This window comes from Rhinopithecus bieti, unplaced genomic scaffold (genome assembly GCF_001698545.2).
Source record: "Rhinopithecus bieti isolate Rb0 unplaced genomic scaffold, ASM169854v2 scaffold_46259, whole genome shotgun sequence".
Taxonomy (NCBI): Eukaryota; Metazoa; Chordata; class Mammalia; order Primates; family Cercopithecidae; genus Rhinopithecus; species Rhinopithecus bieti.
In genome coordinates, this window is record NW_016818844.1 from 57,306 (window position 1) to 69,451 (window position 12,146).

At 42.1% G+C, this 12,146-nt stretch overlaps 1 protein-coding gene across 1 annotated transcript; it reads left to right on the forward strand.

Annotated features, from left to right (window-relative positions):
* Window positions 1-2: 2 nt before the first annotated feature.
* On the forward strand, window positions 3-4,556 carry IRF2BP2 (interferon regulatory factor 2 binding protein 2; the record flags this gene model as incomplete). The annotated part of the gene is made up of 2 exons (XM_017857710.1): window positions 3-396; window positions 983-4,556. Coding segments are annotated over 2 exons (1,110 nt in total), but the record flags the coding sequence as incomplete, so codon positions are not given.
* Window positions 4,557-12,146: the final 7,590 nt, after the last annotated feature.

A 12,146-nucleotide genomic window follows, 5' to 3' on the forward strand; every position in this document is an offset into this window, starting at 1 on the left:
GAACCGCCGGCGCCAGCCTGGGCTCCGCGCAGCCCACCGACCTGGGCGCCCACAAGCGGCCGGCATCCGTGTCGAGCAGCGCGGCCGTGGAGCACGAGCAGCGCGAGGCGGCAGCCAAGGAGAAGCAACCGCCGCCGCCTGCGCACCGGGGCCCGGCGGACAGCCTGTCCACCGCGGCCGGGGCCGCCGAGCTGAGCGCGGAAGGTGCGGGCAAGAGCCGCGGGTCTGGAGAGCAGGACTGGGTCAACAGGCCCAAGACCGTGCGCGACACGCTGCTGGCGCTGCACCAGCACGGCCACTCGGGGCCCTTCGAGAGCAAGTTTAAGAAGGAGCCGGCCCTGACTGCAGGCAGGTTGTTGGGTTTCGAGGCCAACGGGGCCAACGGGTCTAAAGCAGGTAGGGGCGGCTGTGAAGTGAGGGGGTCTAGGGGAGAGAAAGGGACGGAGAGCAGAGGAGGAGGGGTGGTTCTTTCGAGTCACCATTTTACCCCAGCTCAGAAACAACAAACACCCCACTTCCTGATCTGCCTGAGGCGGAACCAGTGCTTAGTGGCAACGTGTTCATGTGCTGAAGCAGCATAACAGAGATGAGTCAGACTGGGCTGATACGCTCTGACACGGGGTTTTCCTTTCCCAGCACATTCTTGGATGGGAGCATGAGGGCACCAGTCACCTTTTAACCTATTGGGGGACATTAGCAGTCACATGCCCAGTGCAAACTAGGGTACTTTTGTGCATGTGTGAAAACAGGCAGTTACAAGCGTGCCATTTTCAGTGGCTCCGTTTTATTTTCAGTCTACTGCCTCAGAACCCCACACGCCTAAATGTTTCAAGTTGCATGTATGTGCACCTGAAACTCGTCTGAGTATTTTCCGTCTGTGCTTTTAGAGAGGAGGAATTGTTTCGGGTTAGGAAGAGAAGGATCCCTTTCAGTGCACCGCCATTTATGTTTCCTTTTTCCTTTTATTTCTTTGTGTTTCCAGTTGCAAGAACAGCAAGGAAAAGGAAGCCCTCTCCAGAACCAGAAGGTGAAGTCGGGCCCCCTAAGATCAATGGAGAGGCCCAGCCGTGGCTGTCCACATCCACAGAAGGGCTCAAGATCCCCATGACTCCTACATCCTCTTTTGTGTCTCCGCCACCACCCACTGCCTCACCCCATTCCAACCGGACCACACCGCCTGAAGCGGCCCAGAATGGCCAGTCCCCCATGGCAGCCCTGATCTTAGTAGCAGACAATGCAGGGGGCAGTCATGCCTCAAAAGATGCCAACCAGGTTCACTCCACTACCAGGAGGAATAGCAACAGTCCGCCCTCTCCGTCCTCTATGAACCAAAGAAGGCTGGGCCCCAGAGAGGTGGGGGGCCAGGGAGCAGGCAACACAGGAGGACTGGAGCCAGTGCACCCTGCCAGCCTCCCGGACTCCTCTCTGGCAGCCAGTGCCCCGCTGTGCTGCACCCTCTGCCACGAGCGGCTGGAGGACACCCATTTTGTGCAGTGCCCGTCCGTCCCTTCGCACAAGTTCTGCTTCCCTTGCTCCAGACAAAGCATCAAACAGCAGGGAGCTAGTGGAGAGGTCTATTGTCCCAGTGGGGAAAAATGCCCTCTTGTGGGCTCCAATGTCCCCTGGGCCTTTATGCAAGGGGAAATTGCAACCATCCTTGCTGGAGATGTGAAAGTGAAAAAAGAGAGAGACTCGTGACTTTCCGGTTTCAGAAAAACCCAATGATTACCCTTAATTAAAACTGCTTGAATTGTATATATATCTCCATATATATATATATATCCAAGACAAGGGAAATGTAGACTTCATAAACATGGCTGTATAATTTTGATTTTTTTTGAATACATTGTGTTTCTATATTTTTTTTTGACGACAAAAGGTATGTACTTATAAAGGCATTTTTTTCTTTTGTTAACGTTATTAGCATATCTTTGTGCTTTATTATCCTGGTGACAGTTACCGTTCTATGTAGGCTGTGACTTGCGCTGCTTTTTTAGAGCACTTGGCAAATCAGAAATGCTTCTAGCTGTATTTGTATGCACTTATTTTAAAAAGAAAAAAAAAGCCAAATACATTTTCTGACATTGTAAGATTGCCTTACTGTCTGTCATTCCTTATTGCTGGCCCCTTTCTCAGGCCGGAGGCCAAGTGGTGGAGAAGGAAAGGAAATGAGTGAACGGGCATGTTGTCAAGTGGCCATGCCACTGGGAAATACCAGTTTACCCTGAAGCATTGTCCTCAGAGGAGTAGGAAAGTAGATTTTGAATCTGTTTTGTTCAAAAGTTCAGTTCCTGAGATAACTGATGACTGAGAGTGCTGCTGGGAAATTTTCAGGATTGTGTGGTCTTTTGGGGTTTTTTGTTTTTTTTTTTTTGAAAGACAAAGTTGACCGCTGTTCACTGTCCACGTGATCAGTTGTAAGATTACAATGCTGCATGCTAGTTGGTTACATAAGACACAATTCCAGTGATGGAAGGCGGTTATAATGGATGGTGGTGTGTACAAGATGGCACTGCCATCTTTGAGCAGCGCCCAGCTCTGCAGCGCCACTTCATCTTTTTAAACACCCTAGAGGTCTGTTTGTTGTTGCTGTTGTCCTTTATTTTGAAAGAGTTGCAAGAGAAGTTACAGTCCTGGTGAACTTGGAGATTGTGGGATTGGTTTTGTTTCTGTTTTGTTTATCATTTACCTGTAGTGCTATTGCTGTTGATACTATCACCTATACCCTGTTTCTAGTGAGTGCTGAATACAGTATGGTACAATGACAGTAACAGCCGCGTGGTGCTGCCAGGACTGCCCTTGGGCATATCAGTGACAGCCCAAATGTGGGTGGAGGAAACCTGTAATTTCCTTCTTACATATGTTTGAAATACCAAGTGAATAATACTGTTCTGGAAAAAAATGATAAACTAGTGGAAATTAAAGAAATTAAGGGTTTTATATGATAGGCCCCACCTCTCAAAATATTTTAGAAGTCTTTTGTAAACTAATTTCTTTTGATCACGATTTTGCATCAGTAAAATGATTTTTTTAAAACCAATAAATCATCAATTATTAGAAATAGTTGTCTCACAGTGATACTGGTTTTTCTTTTGTGCTGTTATGATTTAACATTGACAGGAACACTTTAAAATCCTTATGTTCAGGTGTTTGTAACTTGGCCTTATAATTAGGTTGAATTATGGCTTCAAGGTCTAGAATTTATGTGTATGATTCACAGCCTAGCTTCTATTTTCATTTGAAAATATAGATTTTTACCAACTTTGGATTCTTTTTTAGCTATATGTTTGTCTTTCCTTTTTAAGTTGTTCAAAATATTTTTTAATGGTCAAGTTACTAACACTTGAAAATCAGATACTGCACCAAATACGGTATTTTTTCGTAGTGTTTTTAATGAGTGCACCTATTATTACTACTGTGCGAGAATTCATGTTACCAGTCATTGTTATATTACAAACAGACTTGCATGATTAACCAGTTGTTACACTTTTTTTTCCAAATTGGAGTATATATGACTCAGTTCAGACTGGTCTCTCTTATGTGAATGCACACATGCAGAAATGCAGAGTCAATTTTACATGCCCATAAAGACATTTGTAAAGAAATCAGCTATTATGATCTGTTGTATAAATGTGTATCTAGGCACTTTATTATAACTGGAATTTGACCTCATAGATGTTACAACTTGATCAGTCATTTGACCTAATTTGTGGTAGCTATCTGTATGTTTTGCAATCTTAATACAGATACGCGTTCCAAAAAGATTAATAGAGAACCATCCTGCTGTTTTGGATAAGTCTGTCCAGCTGTGGAAAGGGCAACCTGTGGTTTCTCTGTACTGGTGTTTAATGGGGGAAGAATATGAACAGCTTTAAAGAGCTGTGTATTGTGGTTACTACTATTAAAAAATAAGAGCTGCACGAGTCTGGCCCTTGGGTGGCCTTTGTGGAAGGCTCATAGCTGGAAAGTGTTGATCTGGGTTTTCTGGCATTCTTTTAAGTTAAAAAGTTACCATTGGGAAGTGGGTTTGATCTTTTGTTGTACCTGATGACAGTGCAGAGATTCTCCACAGCTGGATAAAAATGTCAGAAAGCTACTTACTGTACATGGGCAGTATCAGATTTCAAATCCTAGTATTTCAGCTGTGCTTTTAATACTCAAAATATAAGGGGATGGGGTGTTGAAGCTTTCCCTTTTTTGCTTTAACAATTTATAGAATTTAACAGATGTACTGTCTTTCATGTGGCCTCACATTTAAAGTTATGAGAACATACACATGGTTTACAACTTTTACTATATACCTTCCCTTGGCCACCAAGTATTTTAAAAGTGTGCCACCTTTTAACCTTTACTTTTTTTAAGTTGGAGGTGATACTTTTTCTATATATGATGAAACTCATGTCAACTGAAGTGAGTGTAATCTCAGATATCAACATTATTATATTTTAAAATCACGCTATGGAAATATCACCTGAATTCTGTCATTTGTCAGATTTACAGTACCTTTTTTTCTTTAACTTTTAGCATTAAATAAAAATAAAATTGGGAGCACTGAACATTTTCTGAGGCCTTTTTTAATTTTCTACAGCAAGCTTAGAATGGCTATTGTTTTCATCACTAATGGCAATGTGAGTAAAGGATTGGGGTTGGGGTTTGCCTGAACTTCAGGAGATAAAAGACATGGAACAAAAAGGCAACTGATGGTATAAAAAAGAAGTGCCAGGGACTGGGGAAAGGGCAACTGGATAGGAGACACAGATGAAAGAGCTGAACAAAGTACAGCTAGAAAGCATTTGTTTATTTTTCAACTAGCAGCAGAACCAGCCATTCTGCAATAGTAGATTGGAAGAAGATAGTGACGACACTGAAAAGACTGTCAAGACCTGGAGCTGCTCTTTGGAAAGCTTTGGAATAAAACAGCTACCTTGGGCCATAGGAAATGCACTAAAGACAAAAGGGATTTAAAAATAAAATAAAAAAAAAGCAAAGCCTTATACTTTGGAAAGCTTAGGAATGAAAAAAGCTAAAGCCATGTATGAGCTTTATTGATATCCTGAAACCTAAATTTATAAATAGAAAAGGTAGAAAGCACTGAGACACATTTTACTGGCTACACTCATATAGTAAGAAATTTCCTAGATGTTGCAGCTTTTACTCTTTTTATTGATTAACGGCTTGGCAGACTTCTGGATGAAAGGAAGTTGTGAAACTTATAAAGAGTTTGAGGCTAGGATATACATAGAGTTACTACTGTATGTTTTAAATTAAACAGCAACAGTGAATGTGTACTTTAATATATTTACACTAGGGGTGGTCCAGTGCGTGGGGGGGGGGCCCATCACTATATATATTTTAATAGTTTTTCATTATTAGTAAGCCATTAAGGTCATTTTCAAGAAACCATATTCTTAGCAAGTTATAGATAATAATAAACAATTTTTCATGTAATAACTAGGTTAAAAGAAATAGGATGAACTTCAGTTTTTTAAAACAACAGTGCTAAATTTTATTTTTAATGAAATTGAAAATAGCGCAGCTTGTAGAAGTAATTTTCAACGTTTCAAAACCTCTTCCCAAAGATACACTTTAATGACTGCATTTCGTTTTCAGTTAAGAAAACAAACCGGACTCTTGATGTGGCAGATGTCTTTGTTTATTCCCCAAAGGGGAGTTGAGGGAGAGTTAAAAGGAAACTATGGAAATCCTTTTTTAATTCCTAGACTTTTAAGCCCCTCTTTACTCAAAGTTGTTTTGCATATGATTTATAGATGGTTTTATTTGGTTAGTGAAGAGTAAAATGTTTCTCTTCCTGATTCCTAAGTGTATACGTGGAATCATTCAGAAAAATGTTCAGTTGTGTGTAGGCCACGAGAAGTCCTGAGTCACCCTCATTTGCTTGTCTTTTGTTCATAGGGAACAGTATGAGAAGACACGCCTTCCCTCTGTCACAGACCAAGGTCAGATGCATCAATGAATGGAATACATATTTACCCAATTTATCATCTGGGGTTCTAGAAATTGGGGATGGGGGTGGGGACTGTTTTAACTCTTTCAGTGCCACTGGTTAGGCCTCTGACAGCAATAGTACTACAATCAAATAAAAATTACAGGTGTGACTTTCCAGACTACAAACTATCTAGATCTCTTGTTGGCTGTTTCTGTTGACAGCCTGCATTTTCCTTAATATGTGTGAACCCCTCACTGTAACTTAAAAGGCACACAAATAGACAATTTATAAATTACTCGTTAAGAGGTTAGATAGAAAATGAGTAGATTTATGGATTATCTGGATTCCTCCATTAATCCTCAGATAAATCCATAATTTATCAGGGATACCCACACTACCCCTAGTTATTACATTAATTTATACCTAATTTAACAGTGAACATTGTTTTAACTCATTAGTGTATCATCTGCTCCCTCCCCGTGTCAATGCAACTTAACCTAAAATGCTTGATTGGAAACAGCTCTCTGATTTGTTGATTTGAAGTGTAACTTGCCTCTTTAAAAGATTATAGAATACAAAGTCTGTGTTTGCACTGGTTTTTATCAGAAAATTGTGCACATCTGCCTGGCACAGCATAAAACAATCCATACAACCCACAGAAAAGGTATTTTAGGGCAAAAAGTAACTATACCACAGATCATTATTGCGAATCATTTAGACATAGTATCTTAAAAGCTGTTCCTTTATTTTTAATCCAAAAACTGAGTAAAATTTCCTTGTAAAACAACCCTATTAAAATGGTATAAAGTTTCTTCTGTAAGACAAACCTTTATTTGGAAAATAGAACAGTACTGTATGACTCACACTAACTCAAAACATGGAATAATAAATTTTCAATGCAAGTAAAATATCACAAAATCAGCCATGAAAAGCCTCTAGGAGATGATTTCTGCCTAGGTCAGATAAGTCTAGAGACTAGACTACAGGATTCCTAGTTTAAATTGAGAGCTTCAACGCACCGGTTGCTCTTATCCTTTGAATGGGCTTTCAGAAGTTAGATTGCGTAATCCAAAGAGCCTCCTCCAGCAGCTCTGCAGACGCCCTTGATGCTGAGATAAGACATCCTGTATAGGGTAATAATGTCACATTTGAATATTTCTAAATATAGTTTACATTTTGGGGGAAATGAACTACATTACATAATCTGTAGATCACATCACTTACCACTTTTACTTAGCAATTAGTATTTCTAAGTACATCATCACCATCAGGTAACATTCAGATGCCCATCATGCACCAAAAATGAGTTCGGTTTTGTTATGGAGGCACTCAGCAACTTTAGCAGATAAATATTTAAGTCATTGCAAATTTATCTGCAGTATTATAGAAAATATCTATACTAGTTCAAATAGAGTACCTTGAATTGCGTATGTGGCTATTTATGTCTGGGGCGGGCGGGGTAGGGGGGTGGAATTAAAACTCAAACAACATTTCGCCAGAGCTAAGGGCCTCAATTTATTTTAATGCATGGAAAGAGTTTATTAAAAGTGAACCTCAAATTACTGAGCTTTTGCCTTATTGTATGATTTTTAAATTATTTGCCATACCAGTAAGAGTTCTGCAGAGAAGTGACATGTGGGAGTAGAGATTGTCTGGGTCAGACTAAATCATCATTTCTTTGGCACAGGCTCGGCTTGGGCCGTCTGCTTGAGCCGACTATATGTGTGAGCTGCAAAACAGAAAAAAGCTGTTGAGAGCCTTAGCCCAGGCTGAGAGCCCATTACCCCCATTTTGTTATTTCTGCCTGCAAACAGCAGTTCAATTAGCTTTTCTGGTGATAAAAGATAAAGATTTATTGTACCCCATATACAATTGAAATCAAAATTTCACAGGAGGGTCACAGTCATTAGAGAAGTTTTGTAATACTATTCTCCTAATAAGCACCATATGGGTTGTTGCTGTTATTATTTAACACCTACTAAGCAGGCATCTCATTCTAGGCTCTAAACAGCTGAGAGGCTAGCTCCTACCTTTTGTGCAGCTTAAAGTCAAAGCCACAGGTAGGAAATGTCACTTTGCTTGGTTCAAGACACGTATTGACAAGAGTTAACTACGAGTGTTTCCTTCCAGTTTATCTTACAAACCACAGTAAAATTCTGACATAGGAACACAGTCCGAAGTCCAAAGTCCTTTCGCACAATAAGTTCATTATGCCCAGCGTGCAACTCATGCATCAAAGGGGCCGCCAGTCCCCATTATCTTTATACAAATCAAGAGGCCAGTTGGAACAAGGAGGCTGGTCAGAGTGGTTAAATTGTAGCTTTTCCTTTCTTTTTAAAAAAAATTTATTTTTTCATTTTGTATCGCTGTTCAGCATGGCACTTTTTAAATGGAAGAAAGAATCTAGCCCTGCCAAGCCCTGTTTACTCCACGGGAAGGAAAGGGGAGGAGGCTCCCTCTCCAACAGCCTGGAGCCCACGAGGAGCCCTTGCTGCGGTTTTCAAGGCGGCCCCCTGACTTGCGCCGCGCCTCTATTCTAGAACTTTTCCCGGGCTGGAGCAGCGCAGTCTCCGCGCGCCCGGCTCTGCGCACGTGGAACCCCGCGACCCCGGGCGGGGCGGGACTGGACCCGACAGGACTGGACGGGACGGGGCGGGGCGCGGGCCCGGAAACGGGAAACGGCCCCGTGCGCCTCGCCCCGCCCCGCCGCCCCGTCCTGGTCCCGAGCGCCAGGCCGAGCCCGCGAGCCAGCTGCCGGGCTATAATTAGAGCTACCGCGGCCCGGGCCCGGCCACCTCCCCGCGCCCCCCACCCGCGTTCCCGGGGAAGAATGTGCGAGTGCGCGCAAGGGCCCGCGTGCGCCGCCGCCGGCGCGCTCTCTGGAGCGGAGACCGCGTGGTGAACCAAATAAAGTAAAAGGTCTGGCTCCTGCTGGGCGAGGCCGAGCGAGGAACGTGCGCGCCAGAGCAGGGGTGTGGCGAGCCCTCGGTGGCCCAGAAAAGATCAAACGCGCGTCAGCAGCAGCCGTGGCTGCCGCCTGCAAGGGTCCCCGACTGGCCGGGCTGTACTGGGTGGATTTTCCAAGTTGGAGATGGCGCATGACAAGAGCTGCCCCAAATCAAATGTCACTCCCTTTTTGGAAATCATGATGCTGCTTTTTTTTTTTTTTTTTTTTTTTTTTGGCTGCAGCTATAATAAGCCAAATGTTCCGTGCTGGTGAAGTAAACACGCATGTTTAAGAAGCATCTGTGTTAGCACTAATGGATGGTGCATGCTAATAAAAATGTATTTATTAAGCAAACTTCAGGACATGCCCCTATGGGAACTGCCCAGAGTACTGTTAACAACTGACTGCCTGCAATCAGTTTACTTTCCATCAAGAAACTTTTATTTAAATTTTAAGAAAAAAATTTTTCTTTGATAATAGCATTGTTGTGCACCTGAGGTTCTACCCGATTAGTTAACTGCTGATTTTTATTAATTATTCCCTTTAATACTGTGCAGTATTTTCTCAAAAAATAACATGATCCCTGTCACTTTAAAAACTGACATTAAACTGTTTCTCCATCACCAGCTTTGGAGGTGGGGGGGCAGGGTGCTGGCTACCAGAAGTAGCAACTAGATTGTGGATTAAGTATTGTATAATAGTTTTGTTTAAAAGTGAATGAACGGGTGAATGGATAGGAGGCTAAAAAAAATAAACCCTTGCTTCAGGCTTGTGAATTCCTAGACACAACCCTACCCCAAAGACTTCCTTCACCAACATATTTTCTTTCTAGATAATAGGCACAAAAACCATTTAGAAGCTTGAGATGGAAATCGTGCAATACAGTCTACTCGGAATCTGGAAGCTTTTTCGGGTTGCAATGCAATTCCTAGGAAATTATTCTTGCTCTTTTCCTGTGACTGTCTTGACACAGCAGCAATGCAATTTCAGTGGCTCTGCTCCTTCACAAAGACCTTTGAGAGGGAACTATGCTGAGAGATGCAAATTCAGGGTTCTCTGAAAACACCTCAGAATTGTCCAGTTCTGCCCCCAGATAAAACCACTAGAATAAAGGTCAGGAAATCTTCAGATGTTCTTGGGCCTTGTGCAGTCATCTCAGGTAATTCAGTTAAGTTTTGTGTCTGTTTTGCAATTATTAAAAAGAAATAGGCCAGGCACAGTGGCTTACGCCTGTAATTGCAGGACTTTGGGAGGCCGAGGCGGGTGGATCGCCTGAGGTCGGGAGTTTGAGACCAGCCTGGCCAACATGCTGAAACCCTGTCTCTACTAAATATACAAAAATTAGCTGGGTGCCGTAGTGCATGCCTGTAATGCCAGCTACTTGGGAGGCTGAGGCAAGAGAATCACCTGAACCCGGGAAGCGAAGGTTGCAATGAGCTGAGATCGCCACACTGCACTCCATCCTGGGCAACAAAGCGAGACTCCATCTAAAAAATATATATATACACATACACACATATATACACACACGTATGTATGTGTACGTATACATACGTGTGTGTATATGTGTGTATGTGTATATATATGTATATATATGTTGTACTCGACTCAGGGGGCTAAAATATCAAATTAGGTCATCTCTATGACAGGTTTCTGGTTTTTCATTTATCAGTGAGACATGAGAAGGTGCTGTCATACAGGGCGTCATTAGGTGATTGGCACAGTGAGTGCCTACCACCCAAAATAAAGACTTTCAGTTATTATATTAAACAGAATAATAGCAAATCACTTTGAAACACTGGAGAGAAGGGCTCCCCCTGCTGTCATCACAGAAAATGCATTGTCTCAGGCCAGAGTCTTGTACCTGGAGTACTCACTGGGTTTCAATCACAGTACCAGAAGATTCCCGAAGTTATCATCACTTTGGAGGATGTATAGTTTTATTGGAACTAAAATTAAAATATCACAAAGAAAGAATATGAAACACCCTATGCTCAGATTCATTTACTCAAGGCTTAGCCTGCCTATGAACCACCAAAATGGTCTACTTGACTCCGTTTATGACTTTAAAAGTGAGGATGGTATTTGTGTGACTGGTAGCAGCTGGGGGTGAGTGGGTTGAAAATATGTTTGAACATATTTCATTTTTGTTAAGATTTGTTTAAATAAGGAATCAATAAAATGATATATAATGGGAAATAAGAGCATCTTCATTGGATTTTGACCTTGATAAAACGTTGTGTTTGTAAAAAAAAAAAAAAATCATTTAATTTTCTTGTAAATCATATTTCTTTACACAGGAGCCACTGGATTCATGAGTAAGTCTTCAGAGGTCATGAAGAGTTGGGTTTGTCGCCACAAATGTGTAGCACTGGAAGGAACTGATTCAAGGTCTCAGTAACAAATACTGGCTGAGCTGAGTCTCAAGCAATGACCAGACCAAGCCAGAGATCTTTCATCTAGGCCATGTTTGCTGAGGGGTTGAGGACATGGATGGAATTAGGTTGAAACTCTTCATGAACAAGATGAATTGTAAGCGGTTAAGAAGGAAAAAGAACCTGGACATGGTGGTTCACACCTGTAATCCTAGCACTTTGGGAGGCCAAGGTGGGAGAATCACTTGAGACCAGCCTGGGCAACATAGTGAGACACCATGTCTACAAACACTTTAAAATAAATGACAATATTTATTGTTAAATAAACAAATAAATTGAAAAGGAAAAGAGATGGCATGTGCAAGAGTTGAGAGACTGGAGAGGAAAAATTACATGAAGGAACCAACATCTGGTCATAGCCATTCATTCATTCACTTATTCGTTCATTGGTTCACTTACTCTTTCACTGTACACATACATCTCATGGTGTGTATAACATGACCTCTGGGGTCAGACTGCTTACTCTTAACTTCCAGCTCCACCTCTCTCTGACCTTAAATATAAAGGTATTAACAAACAGTATGTTCAGTTTGCTTCCAGAAACCACTTTCTTCATTCTGCCACCTCACTGGCTGTTCTTTCACTGCTTCCTCATTATCTCACTTGGAGTGCCCCTAAGCTTAGTCCTCAGATGGGGTTTTTTTCCTCTCTCTGTCTACACTTACTCCCTGCAATCTCATCCAGAATTATGGTTTTGAAATAACATTATATGCTGACTTTCAGTTTTCTCTAGCCTAGACCTTCATCCTTGAGTGCCAGCCTTATATGTCCAGCTACCTGCTCAGTTGTTTGCTTGAATATCTAATTGACATCTCTC